At 45.3% G+C, this 21,356-nt stretch overlaps 1 protein-coding gene across 1 annotated transcript in view; it reads right to left on the minus strand.

The window, feature by feature from the left end:
• Positions 1 to 21,356, minus strand: part of PSD2 (pleckstrin and Sec7 domain containing 2) — a 91,249-nt gene that overhangs the window by 24,960 nt on the left and 44,933 nt on the right. The window contains exons 8-12 of the mRNA XM_054985238.1: positions 20,672 to 20,715; positions 16,675 to 16,865; positions 15,960 to 16,030; positions 9,820 to 9,977; positions 4,772 to 4,916 (exon numbers count right to left, since the gene is read on the minus strand). Coding sequence (XP_054841213.1) covers positions 4,772 to 4,916; positions 9,820 to 9,977; positions 15,960 to 16,030; positions 16,675 to 16,865; positions 20,672 to 20,715 — 609 coding nt within the window. The remainder of the gene's footprint in view (positions 1 to 4,771; positions 4,917 to 9,819; positions 9,978 to 15,959; positions 16,031 to 16,674; positions 16,866 to 20,671; positions 20,716 to 21,356) is intronic.

Raw genomic sequence — 21,356 nt, forward strand, 5'->3', positions numbered from 1 at the left:
GTGAAATGGGCTATAAACTTTAATAAAGAAATAACAATGGAGGCATGGGAATACTTGTGGAAAACTACAATGAAGACAACGACATGTATTAATATCAAAGAGAACATTTATAAAATGATCTATCGTTGGTACATGACACCAAAGAAGATTGCGCTAGGGAATTTGAATACTTCTAATAAATGCTGGAAATGTAAGAAGCATGAGGGCTCCCTCTATCATATGTGGTGGTCGTGTGAGGTAGCCAGGCAGTACTGGGGGGAAATAATAAGAGAAATGAGTGAAATTTTACAATTTCAAATTAATAAGAACCCAGAACTCCTGCTACTGAACTTGGGAATGGAGGGAATTCCAGCCCAACACAGGACGTTGATATTTTATATGACAGCAGCAGCTAGACTTTTGTATGCGCAAAAATGGAAAGTACAAGAAGTGCCAACTATTGAAGATTGGACTTACAAATTGCTGTATATGGCTGAAATGGACAAGATGACAAGAAAATTGAGAGATCTGGACTCAGGGCAGTTCAACACAGACTGGGAGAAGCTGAAACAATACCTGGAGAAGAAATGGGAGGTGGGAGGAAAACTGTGGCAGTTTGAGAACTACTGAAGTATTGAAATAGAGGGGGGAGACTTTACCGGGGGGAGAAGAGATAAATGTGAATTAATAAGCAGTCAGATTAATAGATTGACATATATACAGATATATATAGGTTAACAAACAGAACATAGAGAAAATAATTAATTATAAGGATTAAATATAAGGAGCGATTAACTAACAATATTTTCTTTTTTTTCTGACAAGTTTTGTACCAAACTGAATGTCTGAAGATATAGATGGGTCAAATTGATTGACTACGTGAGGAGAGATATATAGAACTATTATAAAAAGATAGAATGAGTAATATATATAGAGAATAAGTCAAATTGTTTGATATAAACGAATGTATGATCTATATGGTTTATGATATATAGAAATACCTGAAATTGAAAAATTGGGATAAATTGTTTATCTAAGATGGAAACAAAGGCTTACAGTTTGGGCATATAATGTTAAAAATAGTTAAGGATGTACTGCTTAGAATAATGGAGAATATATATTTGTTTTAGATAGAGGAAGCTAATAAAAGTAAGGGAAAGGGGACAAAGGGTTGGAAAGCTGTTGGAAGTCAACAAAAAGGGGGGGGAAAGGGAGGGGGTTAGAGATGAAAAAATTGGGGAAAATTGAATGTAAATGTGGAAATAATGGAGTCTAACCCAATAAAAATTTTTCAAAAAAAAAGTAAGTCTCTCCCAGTTCTTGGCCCTTGCAGGGTATGTCCCCTGTCCGCGGTGGTTGGCTTGTACTATAAAAAATCATAAGTTTCTGGGGTTTCCATCAAATTTGCCCTCCAATTTGAACCCTCCTTGCAGCAGTCCCGCTCCAGGAGCTCCTGCTCCTTGGTGTCCTGCCAGCTGCTGGATTGGGGCCATTCTGGGGGGTGGCTCCTTGAGGTGGTAAAATGGGAACTGTCATTATGGGTGGGGAGCTTGACTTGGTAGGTTCCTTGACATCCCTGTTGCGGCAATTTGTGCCCGTGCACTGCTCACGACCGGAGGTACGATCAAAGGCTGTGCTCCCCCAGATGGACTCATTCCCACTCCCTGGGAGGGTATATTAGAGGCAGTCACTATGGTGCGAGGTGGAACGGATCTCCCTATTTCTGTGACTGTTGGAAACTGTGCTGTTGGGAGAATCACTTGAGCTCCCATAAAGTGTTCAGGAGTTACTAAAACCGGCCTTCTCTTTTCCGAAGGCATTGATCCCACTGCATTTATTGGTTCTTGGCCAATCTGTGGAGCTCTCCCTTGCTCCTCTGGCAGTGGTTGTAAAACTGGTCCCACCGGCAGGGTCATCATTTAGTTTACTAGCTGGGCGGCTTGTCACAACTCCTCTCTCATCAATGCCACTTGGGTCTCAACAGTTTGGTACCTGTTTTCCAACTCTCTTGGTTGTGGCATCTGGCCCCCGAATGGGACTGATGGCCCGGCCACACTCCAGTCCTCCTCCTGGGTCTGGGGTGCCCATTGTCTGGGAGTTGGTAAAATTGTCCATGTATGATTGGTGGTCCCCCTTTTTGGGATTGCCCCCAGTTGTGGGTGCTCGGGGAGGTTTCCTGCAGCTCCCATCACAGATATATTGGAGTCCATTAGGTAGTCCAATCTCAGTTGAGTTGCAGGCACCAGCCCCTATAGGCAGTCCTCCAGGAGTTGCACCTGGTCCCAGATGCTGGTCTGGGTTGCATGTTAAATCCTCTGGCTCCACAGACCCCGGGTCTGGCTCTGACGACATGAAGCCGGTAGCCATCCTCCAAAGGTTACAGGTACAGAGGGGTTGAAGAGGATTCCTGTCAAAATGTCAGGCTATGGATGACAGGCTATGGCAGATAGATCCCTGCACCATTGCAACAAGAAATCCAGGCTGTTGGTTAAATGGTGTTTATTCAGAAATCAAATCATTTCCACAGATATGTCCATAGGATTACTCAGAAGCAAGGTAAGCGTCTGAGCAGTAAGAGCAAGATTGACAGGAGTGATATGTGAAAAAATCCTTCCTCTTAACACACACGTTTGCTTCTTCCCCACTCCAAATAGTAAATAGGATTTTTGGCACGCACTTGTGTGAGAACGTCTCACATATTTGTACTATCAAGTAGAGTCACTGAGAAAGCAAAAGATCGAAGTCAAGACATGCATGGGAGTGAGCTGTCTACAAGGTCAGAAGTCCTGAGAGTTTCTACAGTCAGTTAGATAAAGCACCTGCCAGAAGCTTGTGAAAGAAAGAGTTATGGCATTGGCAATATGACATAGAGTTACAGCGTGAAACACTGATTCAGAACAGCAGGTCAGTATTAGTATGAGTATTGGCATGGATGGGGCTCAGTCATGACACTCCCTTCTTCCCAGGCAATGCACGCCAAAGCCTCCAACGGCCTCCCCTTTCCACTGGGGGGTGGGGGGTGGAGACAGTGACCTATAATTGTTCCTGCTTTACTACCTTTAGGCATTCCAGTCAATTCCATTGTTACAGCTTCTTGAACTGATACCTTTCCTTAATAAAATCATATTTAACTCATACACCGGAGTGATGCAGTGAAGTGATTGGGGAAGTACCTGGCAAGACCTGACAATTTGTCCTGAAGAGCAGTATATAAATCGAATATTATTATTATTATTACTTAATTATCAGATTATGCAAAAAGCAACTGAAAGCTACAACAACCTGACCTTGTAGCACAAGGGTCTACTGTGCAGGCACAAAGCTGTGGCATGGTGCTATGCTCAAGCCAAGTTTCACCAAGGAACATTGAGGCAACCAGCTCAAGAGCTTGCCTCGCATATAGCTGAAGGAGTTTGGAGTTTAAAGAGGCTGGCCTGGCAATCAAGTTCAACATAGTTTTCAATATGCCTAATGATTGTACCAAAGGAGGAAGGGGACAGAGCAGAGTCTTTCTCTCATTTTTATTGTGCCCTTACTCCCCACTCACAGTGTGCATAATATATTGTGAATGCACCAATCTCCTGAAGAAATAGAATGAATATTGGTCAAGACACTAGGGTTGTCAACTCTGCTTCAAAAGTTCCTGGAGATTTGGGGTTGGAGCCTGGGGAGGGTGGGATTTGGGGAATGGAGGGTCCTCAGTGGTGTATGATGACATAGAGTCTACCCTTCAAAGCAGCCATTTTCTTCAGAGGAACTGATCTTTGGAGTCTGGAAATCAGTTGTAATTTCAGAACTCCAGGCCTAGGCTTACCATGTGCCTGCTTATGATGGCTAATTTCCCAGCGATTATCTCCATTGCCTGCCACCACTTGGAGCGGAGGCAGGAGAAAAATGAAGGGAAAAAAGTTGCCAGCCTCTGTGCTTGTACATCCCTTCCTGGTAAAATCCAGAAGTGACAATGGGTAGTTCTAGGAATTAGGGTTGTACCTGGAAGCAGGGTCATGATTAGGAGTGTGCAACCCGAAAAGATTCGAAGCGGGAAAAAGATCCGGATATCCCTGAAATCCGAAGTGGCATGTCGCTTTGGATTCAGGTTTCCAGGTCGCTTCGGTATGCTCTGTAAAGATTCAGAGCATACTGAACTGATGGGGGTGAAGGGAGGGGGAGGCTGCCCCCACCCTTAAACCCCCACCCTTTAACCTCATGCGATAGCAAGAGGGCCTTCCCTCTTGCCATTGCCATGGCTGGCGTGGCTTGCCAGCAGACAGGGCCTTCACTCCTGCTGCCGCTGCAGCCGCCACAGCTGGCCAGCAGAGAGGGCCAGCCTTCCCTTCTGCCGGTGCCAGGTAAGTGGGGGGGTGGGGAGGAAAGGGTGGGAGGGAATGGTTAGGTTTAAAAGGCCCTGCCGCTTGTGAAAGGGCCCTTAAAACCTAACCCCCTGGGTCCCCCAAAGGTTCCTGAAGCATTCCGAATGCTTCGGGAAGCTTTGCTTTGGGATTTTCAAATCGGCACCAGCATGCTAGCCCCGATTTGGAAATCCCAAAGCCTTCCGGATAGGGTCCGATTCGGGTATTTTACCCGAATCGGATTCCCGAAACGCACACCCCTAGTCATGATGTCAGCAATGTCAATTTCACATGCCCCACTCCAACCTATGCAGGCCCCAACTTGAAATTGGTAACTCTAGAAAACTACAGAAGTATAGTCTTGCAACGGATTCCAGCTCCTGTTGTGCATTCTCTCTTTCTTTCTCTCTCTTTCATACACACAAATAAAACTACAGTTTTACCTGACAGAGTTTAGTTGTTGAAGATGGCAAGAGGGGCCTACAGAACTTCTTCATGGAGCAAATAGCAGCTGGGAAAGCAGGAGCAGAAAAGATGGCAGCCACCAGGTTGATTCTCAGGATCCAGGATAGCATCTCTGCTTTGCTTCTATAGAAATGGGGAAGATTTGGAGGAAGGAGGCAAGGATGGTTACATCATGGACAGCATGGTTACGTCAGAGTCGCATGAAACTGAATCTCCTGAAGATGGAGGTTCTATGTCTGGGTTGTGGGGCGATTGAGCTGGGGACATTACTCCCAAACCTCGACGGGGTACAACTGAAACCTTCATTGATGGTGAGGAACCTGGGCATGACCTTGGATGTCACGCTTTCAATGGAGGCCCAGGTCACGACTGTTGCCAGGTCTGCCTTTTTTCATCTTCGACAGGTCAGGCAACTGGCGCCCTGTCTCTTGTCCCAAGACCCGGCTACAGTAATCCATGCAATGCTCACCTCCAGGCTAGACTACTGCAACTCATTCTATGCTAGGCTGCCCTTGGGCCTGACCCGGAAGTTACAACTGGTCCAGAATGCAGCAGCACACATCCTTACTGAACCGTCTCTTCCCTGCAGGGCGTTGCACTCTGCAGACAAGCAACTCCTTGTGATTCCCGGTCCAAAGGACATCCGTCTGGCCTCAGCCAGGCCCAGTGCTTTTTCTGGTGGAATGCTCTCCCGCTGGAGATCTGGGTCCTGCAGTACCTGTTACAGTTCCGCAGACCCTGTAAAACGGAGATGTTCCACTGGGCCTTTGGCTGAGGACCAGTGGGTGTCCCCTCTCTTCCATCTAAGACCACCACTTTTTCTGAGAATGCTCTCAGCCATGTGCTATGCCCATATATATGCCTATATACGGACTCCTGACTATTTAAAGTAGCCTATGGATACGGTACCTAGACTATTTTAATGACTGTTTTAAGATTATTATTGATTTTATAGTTTTATGATTAATTTATTGTATTTTATGAATGTTGTGAGCCGCCTTGAGCCCATTCATGGGGAGGGCGGGGTATAAATCAAATAAATAAATAAATAAATAAATAAATAACTGCAGCCATTTAAATATTTTAATAATTAAATAGCTGATTCCCCCCCACCCACCTCGTGTGTCATATTTGAGGGATACTGGGGCAGATGTAAGAAGATGAAGGGCTTTTAGGTGATAGGTTTCCGTGGGGCCCGTGGAAGTCTGTTTTAGGCTCAGTCTGATTTTCAAATATGATATAGTTGCCTTGATTTTCTTTGTAAACCACGTTATGCTTTTAGGAACAGTGATATAAAATATCTCTAAATAAATAAATAGCTTTCGAAGGGAGAGGAGACCCCAGCCAGAAACTGTGGGACTGGAATTTATCCATAAGTTTAATTGCATTAATTAACGTTTAAACTGAGTTGACACGTTTCTTAGTCACAGGGATTAATTTGCTTAGTATAACAGATGTTATTACCAATTACAGCTTATCTTATATAATCTACACTTATGTACAGAAATGTCCCAAATCTCTTATATTTCATGAGCTACACTGTTCATCTCTCTCTCCCTCTCTCTCTCATCCTGTATGTTTATCTATCTGCTGACTTAGAATTCACTTCCTGCATCATATGAAGCGGGAACTAGCACATGAAAGCTTATGCTTCAATAAATTTGTTAGTCTATAAGATCTCATAAGATTTCTTTTTGTTTTTGCTACCATTACCCCTCTGGAATTTATTCTAGAGTTGTAACTCAAGACGGGCATGAACGGAAATATGAACCAAAGTTCATCACAAATTGGGCAATTTTTTGGTTCACGAACTGGTGGTTTGTCGGCGGGCATTTCTGACAAGCTGCAATGGACAGCAACAATTTTTAGGCCAGTTTGTTTGGTTCCTTTTTTGGTTTGTCACTGCAAACAGCCTGGCGCCAATCAATCAATTTCCTAGGCAACGTGGGGGGGGGGGGTGGAGGATGGGCTTTCTGCAGAACTTCTGCTGCGCTGGAAGTGACATATTCAGGAACCAAATGAACCGGTTTGCAAATTGGGCAATTTCATGCTGGTTCATGGTCCATGAAACGTGACGAACCACGAACCGCGACGAACCACCATTTTCCTGGTTCATGCCCATCTTTAGTTGTAACCCCTCTTTTGACCAAAGTTGTACCCTGAAGGCAGTTACAATACAATAAAATTAAAATAATTACAATAATAATTTAAATGGCATTAAATCAATAGGCATAGAAATTGTCTTAAAGTGAAGGACAAGGATAAAATAACAACAGACTAAAACAGTTTTGTAGAAAACAAAATAGTTTTAACCTACAGTTTAAAAGCTAAATGGTGCGTGTGTATACTTCCCTAGGATGAGGGCTCCAAACTATCCTACCACAGATGGCAAGAGAATGTAAGAAACAGCTAGTGTTGTTTGTGGTTCTGAGTTAATGTGATGGTTCATGGCTAAGGAGACAAAGCAGGAGGAAGAGTAACCTCTTTTGGCCCAGCACATGGCAGTCCTCTAACTGAAAATGACATGTTTGATGATGGCCACTAAGGACCAAGCTAGAAGAGACGAATTACACTTGAATGGCAAGTGAACACTCACATGTATTCCTCCCTGTTCACTTGTGCTCCACTTGCACTCCACTCGATCACTACGTGAGGAATACTTGTGAGTCTGTTCACTTGCCATTCAAGTGTAATTCGTCACTTCTAGCTTGGCATTAAGTCTCCATCTAAGACGGCCAGGAGAGCTGCAAGACTGAACTGGTAAAAGGCTGAAGTGCCCCCCAACTGAACACGTGCCCCTCATCCAAGTACAACTGCACTGAGAATAAAACTTTAGTTTCCAAGTCACAAACCAGACGTCCTACCACCAGCATTTCCATTTTATGTCAATTGACCATCAGTCAATTCAAACAGTTCTTTAGAGTCTTCAGACATTTATTCGGGGAATCTCTGGAATCCCTAGATCAGAGCAGCTCCTTCTGTTTTCAAAGCTCAGAGCCTCCCCTCTTCTAACCTCAACTTGCCTATTTACTGATAGTTCTATAGATCTCATCCTGTGCTGATACGGCCCCAGTTCATGCACTGGACATAACTGGACCACTATGGTCCCTTCAGCCTTATCCAAGCCAACCTCAATGCCTGAGTGATATTATAGCTTTGTATTATCTGCACTCAAATGATACAGGTAGGTGTCTGAAACTAATTGTGCAAAATGCCTGGGAAACACAGTGAGCTAAAAGCTAATCCACAGTCTTTTGTGAAAGCTCTTTTACTGGCCACCAGGAACTAGTCAAACAGCCAATACTGAATGCCAAGTACCAAAATAATCTGTTTTTCTTTGCTTTTACAGTTGATTGGCTGGCTGAGAGACATGTGACTCTAAGGAGGGAGTTACATAGCCCTGGATAGTGGTGATCTGGCAATATGGATACCTGCATTTTGCTTCTTGGGATAACAGCGTCATGGATAAATGAAATATAGGCAGTTTCTGCACGTCCTTATAGGGACGGCCTATATGTCTCCATTTGCAAAATGGCTGCAGGCTGTTTCCCAGATATCTCCATTTGCAAAATGGCTGCAGGCTGTTTCCCAGATATCTTCATTTGCAAAATGGTTACAGGCTGTTTCCCAGATATCTTCATTTGCAAAATGGTTACAGGCTGTTTGGTTTCCACTTTTTCAGCACCTTTTCTGGGACCCACTTCTCCACAGTCCCAGAAAAGGCGCCGAAAAAACAGAAACCAAACAGCCTGCAACCGTTTTGCAAATGGAGACATCTGGGAAACAGCCTGCAGCCATTTTGCAAATGGAGACATATAGGCCGTCCCTATAAGGATGTGCAGAAACTGCCTATATTTCATATCCAGATGGAGATGTCTGGTTTCCTGGGGAAAAGCCACCAAGGTTCCGTGAGTGGGTCGTCCCTTTAGGGATATGTAGAAACAGCCATATTTTGCGTTGAGACTTAATAACAGCTTTGCATGTGGAGGCAAGAACAAGAGCCTCCCAAGGAAAACTGAATGTGTGTCCATGGACTACATATATTTATTATGCCTATATCCCACTTTTTTTCCTCCAAAAAGTTCAGTGTGTTTCCCAGGCACTTTGCACAATTAGTTTCAGCAACAGACCTATATCATTTGAGTGCAGATAATACAAAGCTATAATATTACTCCGGCATTAATTACCTGTCCCTCACTTCCATCGTTCAGAATATACATATAACAAGATATTAGTATTAGTAGTGTAGTTATGGGGAAGGAAAATTCTTTTTCCAAAATTCACCTTTTTAGATATAGCCAATCGTTCTTTTATCTCTTATAAAAGAGGGATTTCTCTTCCATTTCTCTTTGAAGAGAAAGCAATGCACCTTTTTGTAACTTCATCCCTTGCAACTGCTTTATGTTACATACCACAGGGTGGTACTTTTGCAAGCGCATAGGAAGGTTAGGGAAGACACTGCCTGCCTCTGAGCATTTACAGAGAGAAATTCCAAATTTTTGCAGCACCTCCCTTCCTGCCCCTCCTCTCTTTGGATTTCTCTTTGATCAAAACGGAACTGGTTAGAAACAGACTCCAAATTCCTAAAAAGAGGAAAAGACATGAATTTCAGGAAGAAAACGGGTAAAGAGTTCAGAGACTTTCTCTTAACAACCCTAGAAGATGCACATAGCTATAACCAGGGCTTTTTTTCAGGGGGAATGCGGGGGAACAGAGTTCCGGAACCTCTTGAAAATGGTCACATGGCTGGTGGCCCCGCCCCCTGATCTCCAGACAGAGGGGAGTTGAGATTGCCCTCGCAGAGATTGCCCTCTGTCTGGAGATCAGGGGGCGGGGCCACCAGCCATGTGACCATTTTCTCCGAGGGCAACCCACTGAGTTCCCCCACCTCTTTTCCCAGAAAAAAAGCCCTGGCGATAACCTGGTTGTAATAAAACCTTAATGCCACACTTGGTGTTCTGTCAGCCATTTGACAAGGAAAAGGGAAATGATGATAATCCTGTCTGGGTCTTGCTGGCCTACTTACGGAGCTTGGAAGAGGAAAACTCTCCAGTCTGCTGTCTTCAGCTTCAGCACATTGGACTTCTTGCTGTAATCAGAGGCTTTCGTGGCTAAGGCGTGGTGGATGCGGATCGCATTCTTGAGATCGACTTCAGAGAGATCCTTGTCAGGTTTATATTCATCCTGTGGAGGAGAAGAGGGGCAAGGAAAATGGCAGCACAGATAGAATTACACCCAAAGGGATCCTCGAGGCCTCCTAAACATTCCCAGCAGGTGCTTATCCAATATTTTCTTTAAAAACGTGAAATGAAGGAATCTTTATATCTTCTCTAAGCTGTTTATTCTACGTACTTCTTTCCCCCAGCATTTAATCAAGGACTTTAGGTTACTGCCTCTTTTCTACAGTACATGACGAAGAGACGTTGTTTCACTTCTGCTAGAGACATGGTTTTCTTCAGGCAATGTAGAGTTTCTTCAGGCTTTTCCTATATAACGTGCGTTGCCTGTTTGAGGCTGTTTTCTGAGGCTTCTTTTCCTCTATCCCTTCCCTTCCTTCAGTCCAGGACTGGTTCCCCTTCTCTGCGCTCCCCACTCTCACCTCCCTCCCCACCCACCTGCATCCCCACTCCCCTCGTCATCTGTCCATCCCCCACGTGCTCATTTTCCGGTATTCCCAGTCCCATTCACCGTTCCCTGACCATCAGCAGTGCCTGAAACTGGGAGCAGGACAGGTGAGAAGGTTCTCAGCAAGCAGGTGGGCAGCAGGAGAGGTGAGTGGGTGGCAGTGGTGGATCCCACCGGAAGACCTGGCCTTGGCAGCTGCCCCACCTCAGGGGATGCTGGCACTGGCCCCACTTTAGTTACTGTTACTGCTATAGTTTAGTTTCAGTTTATTCAGCATAATGGCCCATAGGCCGTACACTGTAACAAAAGTTTAAGAATTTAAAATAACAGTGAAAGAAAAGGTTTCCACGTTTATCTTCTCACAAGGAGCAAGTGTAATTGATTTTGCGCTGATCGGTGATTCTTGCCTCTCTAAAGTATTAGAGTTCAAGGTGGAAGGCCATGGAACAAACGACCATTTTCCAATCTCCATCAGAATATTAATGGAGACCACACCTAACTTGAATGCCAGCCTAACCGATCCCAAAGCTCTACCTTCCAAACAAAGATGGTCCAAAAAATCAGCTGAAGCTGCTATAAAAACATTGCATAGCACTGAAGTGCAAAACTTGAAAAGGGAGATGATGGTGGAACAAGACAGCCACTCAGCAGCACTGGGCTCCATGACACTGCTCACCGAGCTGTTTGACCCAGTTCTGCTAAACTTACTGCTATAGATCGACGTCCAGAGAACTGACTTGGGGCAGGGCTTGTAAAGAGTCGGCTAGTGGCACTGGCTACACAGATACTCTGCTCTGCCTACAGTATAAGATCACTTTCAGATGTCAAACCTTTATTATATGCATGTGGTTCTCAAATGACAGGAACAACGATTTGCCTTTCTCTGCATCGATGCTCTTTCTTTCCGATTCGGATTGGAGAGTGAGTCACCCTACCCTCCAGAGTAAGAAATGGTAGTGTGTAGCAGTGGTTCCCCGCTGATTTCTGCATATTTGCTGATTCACACTGACAGTAGATGCTCTCTAGCTTCGGTTATTTGATGGGGATATGAAAAGGACTAAGAATCAATATTTTCGGAGCCAGTGGCATCTTCCCAGTTCAGTTGGGGCCTTCATGGCTGAGGCCCAGCCCAGTCTTTCTTTCAGTCTTGCCCCCCAACTAGGAGGGGAAGGCAGGTGCCCTGTTTATGCCCCTCTGGCTGTTCTTTGCGTTTTCTGCAAAACTGCTGCCACCAAGAGCAGCTGCGGATATTATGTAATACTGGGACGAGCAGCAGAGAGCAGCAGTGACTCGCTCTGGCTATTCTCAGTACTTGTTTTACGTGTCCATACTGAAGCAGTCGCATCTCACCCACTCCCTGGAGAACCGCCCAAATCGTTGATTCGGGGACAGCTTGTACATCTTACCCTGGAGGGAAATGTACAAAGTTCTGCCAGCCATAACCAAAGAGACAAGGAAGGCAACCGAGTTTCCTGTTTCATTGCATGTCCGAAACGCTTCCCTGAGTTTAGTGGCAGTCAACACGCCATGGATTTAAATGCAGTTACGCCGTTCGTATTTTAATTGCCCACTGGCAGCAATTGCCCACAATTGCTCAGGCTCCACTGGCAGCCTGAATCCCCAAATCCATTGTGGGTGTCCGCTCCAAAAGACACATCCAACCACTTGAGTGCAGCCTGCATGTACATCTTAAAGGTGCATCCAGTACCTGATCTTTGGATCTTTTAATTAATAGCATAACAAGGAGCAACTAGTTATAGGTTCTGGTGGGAGAGTGGGAGGGAACTTCTGTTGCAACTGCAGGGATGTCAGACTTTGCCAGCCCAAGGCAACAGCACTCAAGGGCACTTCTTGAGTATTGCTCACAGCAAAGACATTAGTGCCCCCTTTTCCAAGCTGTTGAAATGGTTTGGGAGGTTTAAATCTATAACATCAACAACAACAACAATAAAGAATGTGAGCTGCTGCTTGTCACCCTTAAGTTTTGAAGCACATTTGTAATCCTTTACATGTAAAGCATGGAACATGAATGAGGACACTCTTTCCTGCCACATCAAAGCACTTGGTGGCAGCAAGTGCTGCCATTAGCTCTTTTTGCCAGATGTCTCTGAGTCTCTCCACATGAGACGCTCAAGAGTAAGGAGACGCAATGATAGCTGGGAAGTGTGGTTTTAAACGACAGAGCTGAAGGCTCTGTCAATTTAACCTCTCTAAGGAGGGTAGTTTAAAAAAGACAGAGCCGGCAGAGATCTGTCCTCAGAGGATTTGTTAATTTTATCTTTGCCTCCCAGAAGGGGAGGTGAAATTGACAGAGCCTTCTGGGAGGTAAAGATGAAATTAACAAACTCTCTGAGGAGCAATCTCTGCCTGCTCTATCTTTTTAAACTACACTTCACGGCTATCATTACGTCTCCCTACTCTTGAGCATCCTCGTGTAAGCGGTCTTGTGTAGAGAGACTCTCTGTGAAGGTAGCTTGCAGAAGATCCTACTGACAAAGATGAGCTGAAGACAAAAAGCCCATGGCAAAAGGAAGGCGGCAGGAGGATTCAGGTGTCTCCACACTCCACTCCCGTCTCCCCACAGCCTCTCTCGACCTTTCACTTCTGAGGATTTATTTTAAACAAATCCAGTCCAGAAACTAAGTTTCCAACACTTCCAAACTGGGAATTTTCACCAGAGCGGAGTGGGGTTTCAGCCCAGGAGGGGCATAATTTTGACAGGGGCTTTGCTTTGTACAGTACGGATGGTGCCCATCCAACCTTATTTCTTGCATTTCCTAGGTGTTAGCCACAACAGCTAGGTACAACTCCATGATCCCAGTGGGCGCAAGTGATGCTCAACAGGGCTGATTCAGGGTCTTTTCCCCTCTAAGCAAAGTTCACCCATCACCACTGGGCTCAGGACAAGCTTGACTGGCAGCTAGTGGGCATTGGCACAGGTCCAGTGAGGGGTGCCTGGCATCTCCTGTGTCACTGGAAGTGAGCCAAGCTCCAGCAGAACACCAGCACCTTCCTTCATTTATGCCCTGACTTTTTCCCCAATAGGGAACACAATGCAGCTTACATCATTATCAATTTTATCCTCACAACAACCCTGTGAGGTTGAGCTGCGAGTGTGTGACTGGCCCGAGCTGCCAAGGCAAAGTGGAGATTTTAACCTGGGTCTCCCAAATCCTAGTCTCATGCTCTAACCATTATACAATACTGGCACTCATGCTTCCCCAGGGTGCTGCTCGGGTGGCTTGGACCGAGAACCGGCCCTACAGCATTTGTCCTCAAGGCTGGCTGGTGCCCACGACAATGTCAGGTGCTCAGCATCACCTGTCATATTCAGCAACACCCTGCTGTCTTAATTGTGGTGTAATGCTTCATTTTATGGTTATGCTATTCTTTTACTGGCCTGCAAATGTTACTCATCTTGTCTTTTGAACCCGTGATGTGAAACTATGCAAGGGAGGCATTTGTTCCTGCTGTTATCTGCATGATCTGCACCAGGGCCTCTCTCCTTAGTCAGGGAAGAGGCGCCTGCCCAGATGCCATGACCTTGAAAATCCTACGCATCAGTTCTGCTGTTTTCCTACTTAGATGTTTCCCCTCTGAGCTTCTTAGCTGACCATTAGACTTGGGGCAGAGGGGGGATCCTAGAATTTGCCCATGCTCTGGGAACCTATACATGTTTGATGCTTGCATGTGAACACTATACCCCAGCAAAGATGGAGTAAGCTCACGATACTAGCAGCTTTCCAATACAGTGAAGTCTTTTGAGAGTTGCTTGGCAGATCCTTACAGATCGCCAGGAATCCCTTTCACCTTAGACCTGAGCAACCGTAGACTCCTGATACCTGTGCCATTGCAGCTGACGGGGGCAAGGATGCCAGTGCTAGAGAGAAGGCTGAGGAAAATCTCGAAGACCCCGCAAACAAGCATGGGCCCAACGCACGTGCGTTGCCGGAAGCTGGAGCGTGACCCTGCACCAGTTTTCGTTGATTGACATCAGCTGTAGAGACTGGCTGGAAGACACTCCACTGGGACGGACCCCTTGCGTGGCATCGGCCAGGAGGAAGACAAGATCACCAGCAGAGCCAACTGTTCTTGGGGAAAGACTCTTCGAGAGGGAGGAGGAAGAGTCCGAGGAACCAGAGCAGAGCGAGTTGTTGGGAGCGACTTCTTCTGATGAGGTGGTGCAAAAGCTCCAGGCCAAGGTGGGGGAGCTGTGACATGCACACCTTTATGGGCAACATCCAAGACATGATGAGGGCTGCCTTCCGACTTGATCAGCCGGCCAGGTCAAGATGCTCAACTACAAGGGGACCAACAGCCTATCCCCCCACCGGATGATCAAGGGGCCCAAGCCCCACCGTGGCAGCCAGCCACTATGTTTACACCAACCCAGCTGGGAGGAGCAGTAATGACGCGGCAACAAGCCCACGAATTCCGTTCAACCCTGCCCGACCCCTGGGTGGAGAAAGTAAAAGCAGAAATGGAAAGGGAGGAGGAAGAGGGTTTAGAGCAGGGCTTTTTTCTGGGAAAAGAGGTGGGGGGACTCAGTGGGTTGCCCTCGGGAAAATGGTCACATGGCTGGTGGCCCCGCCCCCTGATCTCCAGACAGAGGGGAGTTGAGATTGGCTGCTGTGTGGCCCAGTTGTGAGGACAGATGCCTTGGGTGGGGAACCCCAGGGCAAGCCAGTCTCCCCCCGCTGCTGTAAAGCCAGGTGGGGGAGCTTTAAGGGGGTGAACCACTTCACCTGGCCAGGCCAGGTCCCAGCCATTTGAAGGGGTAGCAGGTGACTCGCTCAGACAGGTCAGGGCAGGGTCCAGGTAGTGACCCCAGGGCCCGACCTGTACCGCTAGTTAGGCCCTTGCCATAGTTGATGTTTAACTGTTTAACTGTTAATAAAGTGGCCTATTTTAGAACCCAAATACTGTGTCTGCCTTTCATTCCGACTGAGGTGGCAAAAGTCTGTCCAAGCTGAAAAAGTTGTGTGGTACCAAGTCACTCAGGTGAGTTGTAGTGTTCACTTCCAGGCCCAGTCAACTTGTGCAAGTTGTTTAGAGGCTACCACTGGGCCCAGGTGTGTTGTATGGCATCAGGTTATCTGCTAGCTACCACCACTAAGAGAGTTGTACATAGAGTTGCGAACTCCAGGGTGAGAAATTCTTGAAGACTTGGAGGTGAAAATCTCAACTCCCCTCTGTCTGGAGATCAGGGGGCGGGGCCATCTGCCATGAGACCATTTTCAAGAGGTTCCGGAACTCCGTTCCACCGCGTTCCAGCTGAAAAAAAGCCCTGGTTTAGAGGAACCCCTTGTGAAAGGGGACAACGGATGCTGGTATAGAAATGGCAAATTGTTCATATCAGAAGGCTTGTGCAGGGAAGTTTTGAAAAGGCTCTTCATCTTTTACCATAAAGTTCCCACCTTGTTTCCTAGAGCTTGCTCTTTATAAACTTTTCCTTTAGACAAGGCTTGTGTTTTGAGGAGCATGTGTTTTAAGAAGGAAGAACCAACGATATCATGAAACAGAATGGTCTGCCAACTTTACCTTTTGCAGATACAGAATGGTTCCTTTCAGCACAGCATAAAATTTCTTCCATCCTCGTCGTCCCCTGGGAGCTGAAAAGCAAGGAGGTAACTATGCCTCTACTCTAGAGCAAGTAAGAGACCAATCATTCATTTCAGGAGAAGCCCATAGAAATACCATTCCAGTGGCGAAAATAAAGCAGGTACCTAACACATCTTTATGTTTTAGACTCACGTGTATTCCTCCCCGTTCACTTTCCCTCCACTTGCGTGAGTCTGTTCACTACACGTGACTCACTACACGTGAGTCTGTTCACTTGCCAGGCAAGTGTAATTCCTCACTTGTAGCTTGGCTCTGAGGTTAAGCAGAGTCCAATCAGCTGAAACCCCCACGGAATACCTTCTGAAGATCTCTACTGAAAGCTCCATCTGGTACGCCAGCAGCTGTGGAGGAAGGATTTATGCTGCTGACATTTCATTCTCTTATGTTATTATTTGTGTGTTAGGGAAAGCATCTCAAAACTGAGAACAAACACACCTTTGAAAAATAAAACCTTTCTGGGAGCAAAGCAGAATTGCATCTAGAAATTATGAGATATCTCTTTATGAATAGAAATTGACCATTTTAATATTAACTCCCTAAATCTATTTTTTTAAAATCAGTGTTTGGATTAAGCCCCCCCCCCCCCAATTCAAAGCAAATATTTTCTCTTCTTGCTCCCAGGTCAATAACCTACTTCTCTTCCCATCCATGTCCGCGTGGGTCTTCCGTGTGAGGATGCCGTGCTTGTAGGTGACGGCGTTCTGGGACTGGGGGACATCCAGGAAAGGGTTGCTGCCGTCCACTATCCTTGGTCCTTTCTTGGCACCTGCCCCAAATTTGTCATCAACCAGTTCTGACAAGGATTTTCTGAGTTCATCTTCATCCCTTGAAAAGAAAGCAAAATAAAACAAAAATTACCATGTTGGCGAGAAATCGGCTATATTTGTGGGTGTCAGGGCTTTTTTTCTGGGAAAAGAGGTGGTGGAACTCAGTGGGTTGCCCTTGGAGAAAATGGTCACACGGCTGGTGGCCCCGCCCTCTGATCTCCAGACAGAGGGGAGTTGAGATTGCCCTTCGTGCTGCTCGGCGGCGCGGAGGGCAATCTCAACTCCCCTCTGTCTGGAGTTCAGGGGGCGGGGCCACCAGCCATGTGACCATTTTCAAGAGGTTCCGGAACTCCATTCCACCGCGTTCCCACTGAAAAAAAGCCCTGGTGGGTGTGCATTTATATATAAAAAAACAAAATAGGACAAACTAAAATTACAAACTAACTAAAATTTACATATGATATACTTTAAATGTATAGTTCGATACGAGTTATTCAAAAGGACCAATTTGTTTCATACTGAATTAAATTCTTTCCTTTTTGTAAAAAGGTTAATTTAATCTTAATAAAAGTTTCTTTTAACTTTATCAGACCATTCTTTTAAACCTGGGACAATGTCCTTCTTCCAAGCATATATCAATCTAGCAACTGTGATAAGTCGTAAAATAATATCGTGAATTGTTTCTCAACTTTAGAAAGAACATTTAACAAAAACAAAGGTGACATAGATCTACGGGAGTTAGCTATGTTAGTCTGTAGTTGCAAAATAGTAAAAAGTCCGGTAGCACCTTTAAGGCTAACCAACTTTATTGTAGCATAAGCTTTCGAGAACCATCTGACAAAGAGAGCTGTGGTTCTCAGAAGCTTATGCTACAATAAAGTTGGTTAGTCTTAACGGTGCTATTGAACTTTTTACTAAAGGTGACATAGCTGTACTATGGTTTAGATCAGCATTTATAACTTCAGCTACTTTCCCCCAATAAACTGCTGCATAGGAGCAGGTCCAATATAGATGATCATCTATGGAGAAATCTGCTTTTGAAAATGCCTTCCCCAGGTGAATGCAGATGCCATTTATTGTGGGAGTAACAGAACTTAAATGAACAAATCTCAGAATTCCAGGAAAAGCAGACCCGCAGCATAAAACCAAGGTGGGATTATGGAATCAGACGGAGCGAAGATCAAGAGCACTTTTCTAGCTGGATCTGTTCTCTTAACGAGAGGTCAGCCCGCCAGCTTTGCATTCATTCCATGGCCTCTTGAGAGATACGGCTGGCTTTAAATAACTCGGGTTATGGTGAAGAGTAGAAAATGTTTTTAATATCATATATATTCTGAGCCAATACAAATTTGGCTTCAAATGAGCTTACTTCTTTGTAAAAGTTATCAGGCTGCAGCTGGCTATTTGAAATTGGTTGCCTGGATTCCTGTGACTACGGATTGAAGCTTTGCCTAAAATGTTGTTTAATCTATACAACTATTATTATTGTTATTATTATTGATTTCATTTATCGTCCACCTTTCTTGCTGAGACTCAAGGCGGATTACACAGTGTACGATTAGTCAATATTTCCATAAACAACGCCATAGGGTGAATAAACACAAGTTTACAAAGACGTAGCATTAGCAGGGATCCGATACAGAGTTGAAGAAATACTGAAACGGAACATAAGCAATTCTAAGGCTGACATTAGACAACATGAAGCACAGGTAGCTCATAGGAGCATATATTTAAAGCCATAGATAGTATGTAAGGCAACATAGTGGTGGAAGTCTATGGTCCCTAACTCTTTAGCGAAGCATCTGAGAGCCCCTCCCTACAATACAAAAGGTACATTTTGATCTTATACTTCTACCCAGTAGCTCAAAAGGGCACAATGAGCCTCTCCTGAATTTTACTTTCACAACAACCCTGTGAGGGAGGTTAGGCTGAGAGAGGAGTGAGGATTTCCAGTGGGTCTTTCCAGTCGTTGCATGACATTCTAATCACTGCATTTCTATGCAATCTAGCACAAAGACAATCTGGATTTTAAAATATGGTTTACACATTAGTATCGAGAATGTTTTTAAAGTACTGCAGTGGCTCCACTGATTTCTCATGATCCCGTGTCACACTTGTGTCGAAGGGCAGAAGTAGGCAGAAAAAGCACTGCATACCTCTGTCCCAAAGGAGGTATCCCAGTCCATCTTTTCCCAGAAACAAACATGGGGTGTCTCTTATGCCAGGCATCAGGGAGTCAACCCAGGTCTACAGCACAGAGTGCTTGTGCAATTTGCCCAACCCAGCCATTAGCCCCTCTCCATTCGCGTAGGGTGGCACCTGTGGGCCAAGCTACACGTGACGAATGACACTTGCCTGGCAAGGGAACAGACTCACGTGTATTCCTCCCTGTTCACTTGCCATTCACTTGCGCTCCACTTGATCAAGTGGAGCGCAAGTTCACTTGCCAGGCAATTGTCAATTGTAGCTCGGTCCTGTGTGTCCTCTTTCCATGCAGCTGGCAGAACATGCCCAGGGAGGCATGCTGATGTGGGAGGAAGAGGAGATGTGTGACATCTCCTTTTGTAATGGAGGCATGGTAAGAGGCACCCTGACTTTCTTTTTTGCTGCTACTGGATAGCATCTGAAGCTAGCCAGAAACTCAACAAGCACAACCGTTTCCCACAGGCAGTCTCTGGTCCTAATGCATCTCTTATGCGTGCTAGAGTACATGCTGTGGTTAATACACATACTGCATTCCATATGGTAGGAAAAGGCATATGATAGCAGACAGATAAACTTGGCCGTCTTCAGGGAGACCCCCTTGAGAAGAACTTGGCTTCTGAAATGTCCTATATACAGGGCTTTTTTTCTGGGAAAAGAGGTGGTGGAACTCAGTGGGTTGCCCTTGGAGAAAATGGTCACACGGCTGGTGGCCCCGCCCCCTGATCTCCAGACAGAGGGGAGTTGAGATTGCCCTCTGCGCCGGTGGCGCAGAGGGCAATCTCAACTCCCCTCTGTCTGGAGATCAGGGGGCGGGGCCACTGGCCATGTGACCATTTTCAAGAGGTTCCGGAACTCTGTTCCACTGCGTTCCTGCTGAAAAAAAGCCCTGCCTATATAATATATATTGTTTTTATCATCACTTTGGCACCTTGGAAGGTTAATAAGTTTCCATTCTGCCTTTGTATTTTTTGAAATAAAATTTCTTCTTCTCATGCTGGCGTTTATTTATTTATTCACTCCCGTTTTACTTTCTTTGAACTACCTTATATAATCTTTCCCCAAGCCTGTGCTTGATACGTGGAGAGAGAAGGATGGCCCCCTCAAGTAGAGCAGTATGTTTCAAAAGAGCATAACACGGCGCTCTTGCTGAAGTAAAACAGCCTTCAAAAAGAGACGCCTAGGTGTTGACACCACCTCAGAAGAGATTTGCTGTCATTTCCCCAAATCCTTAACATTAGAGGTATGCAAAACACTCCTGGAAAAGTTTGTCAAGGATTCCTCCTAATTCTTAGATAGCCATAGATTCCCTCAGAGATGTGTGAACCACCCAGATGAATGCAATCCATGAAGTTTATAATAACATTTGCTGGGCTCTAACAACCTCCCTGGTTTTGTAGTTCCAAGCAAGCAGCGCAAATAGGAACTTGGGGGAGACCTGTTTGGCTGCCACGTTTGTGAGGTGAGCTGCTTTTGGTGGGTGAATCACTGCTCAGGGAAAAACAGCCTGGACCGTTCGCTTGGGGGACCACTTTCCTGAAAAATGATGGGTAAACAGCTTCCCTCTCACCCCAGATTTTTTTAAAGCTATATATTCAAATAAATGCCTTTGATAAAGGCGTTTTCCCCATCATGAGATAAAATACTTTAAAAAATACTTACATAGCCCATTCAAGCTTTTCATTTTTAATTGAGTTATACAGGCTCTGAAACAAAGACATGTCAGTTCTTAGCAGGTTCTCAGAAAAAATACCCCTATATGTGGCAGACGTCCAATCAACCTCTACTGAGGTCCTACTATAGTAAGGTATTCTCAATGCAACCCTCTGTTACTGGTTTAACATAAGAAATAGTTTTTCTCAACAATTAGTCCTTCTCTATCACATATCAAATTAGTTACACACTGAAGGAGTAGACTTTTCATTTAGCTTTTCCTGTACAGCTTGTAGGTTCTGCTCACATTTCAGAATGTTTAGACAAGTAATAGAGCTGTGCTATTAGGAAAGGGTTGAGAGAGGTGCTTCGGTAAGGGGATGTGCCGGAAGACTGGAGGAGGGCAAATGTCACCCCAATCCTTAAGAAAGGGAAAAAGGAAGATCCTGGGAACCGCAAGCCAGTCAGCCTGAACTCCGTCCCAGGGAAGATACTGGAACAGATATTAAAGGCTTCAGTCTGCACTTTACTAAAATCCAGATAAACTACACTAGCAGCTTTCCCACGATCCAGTAAGCCTGTCACTCGGTCATAGAAGATGAGGTTGGTCTGGCAGGACCTGCTGGGGACAAATCCGTGCTGACTTCCCCATATCACTATGTTGTCTGTCAGATGCTTGCAGACTTCTAGAAAT

Source organism: Eublepharis macularius, chromosome 7 (genome assembly GCF_028583425.1).
Source record: "Eublepharis macularius isolate TG4126 chromosome 7, MPM_Emac_v1.0, whole genome shotgun sequence".
In the NCBI taxonomy this organism is placed as follows: domain Eukaryota; kingdom Metazoa; phylum Chordata; class Lepidosauria; order Squamata; family Eublepharidae; genus Eublepharis; species Eublepharis macularius.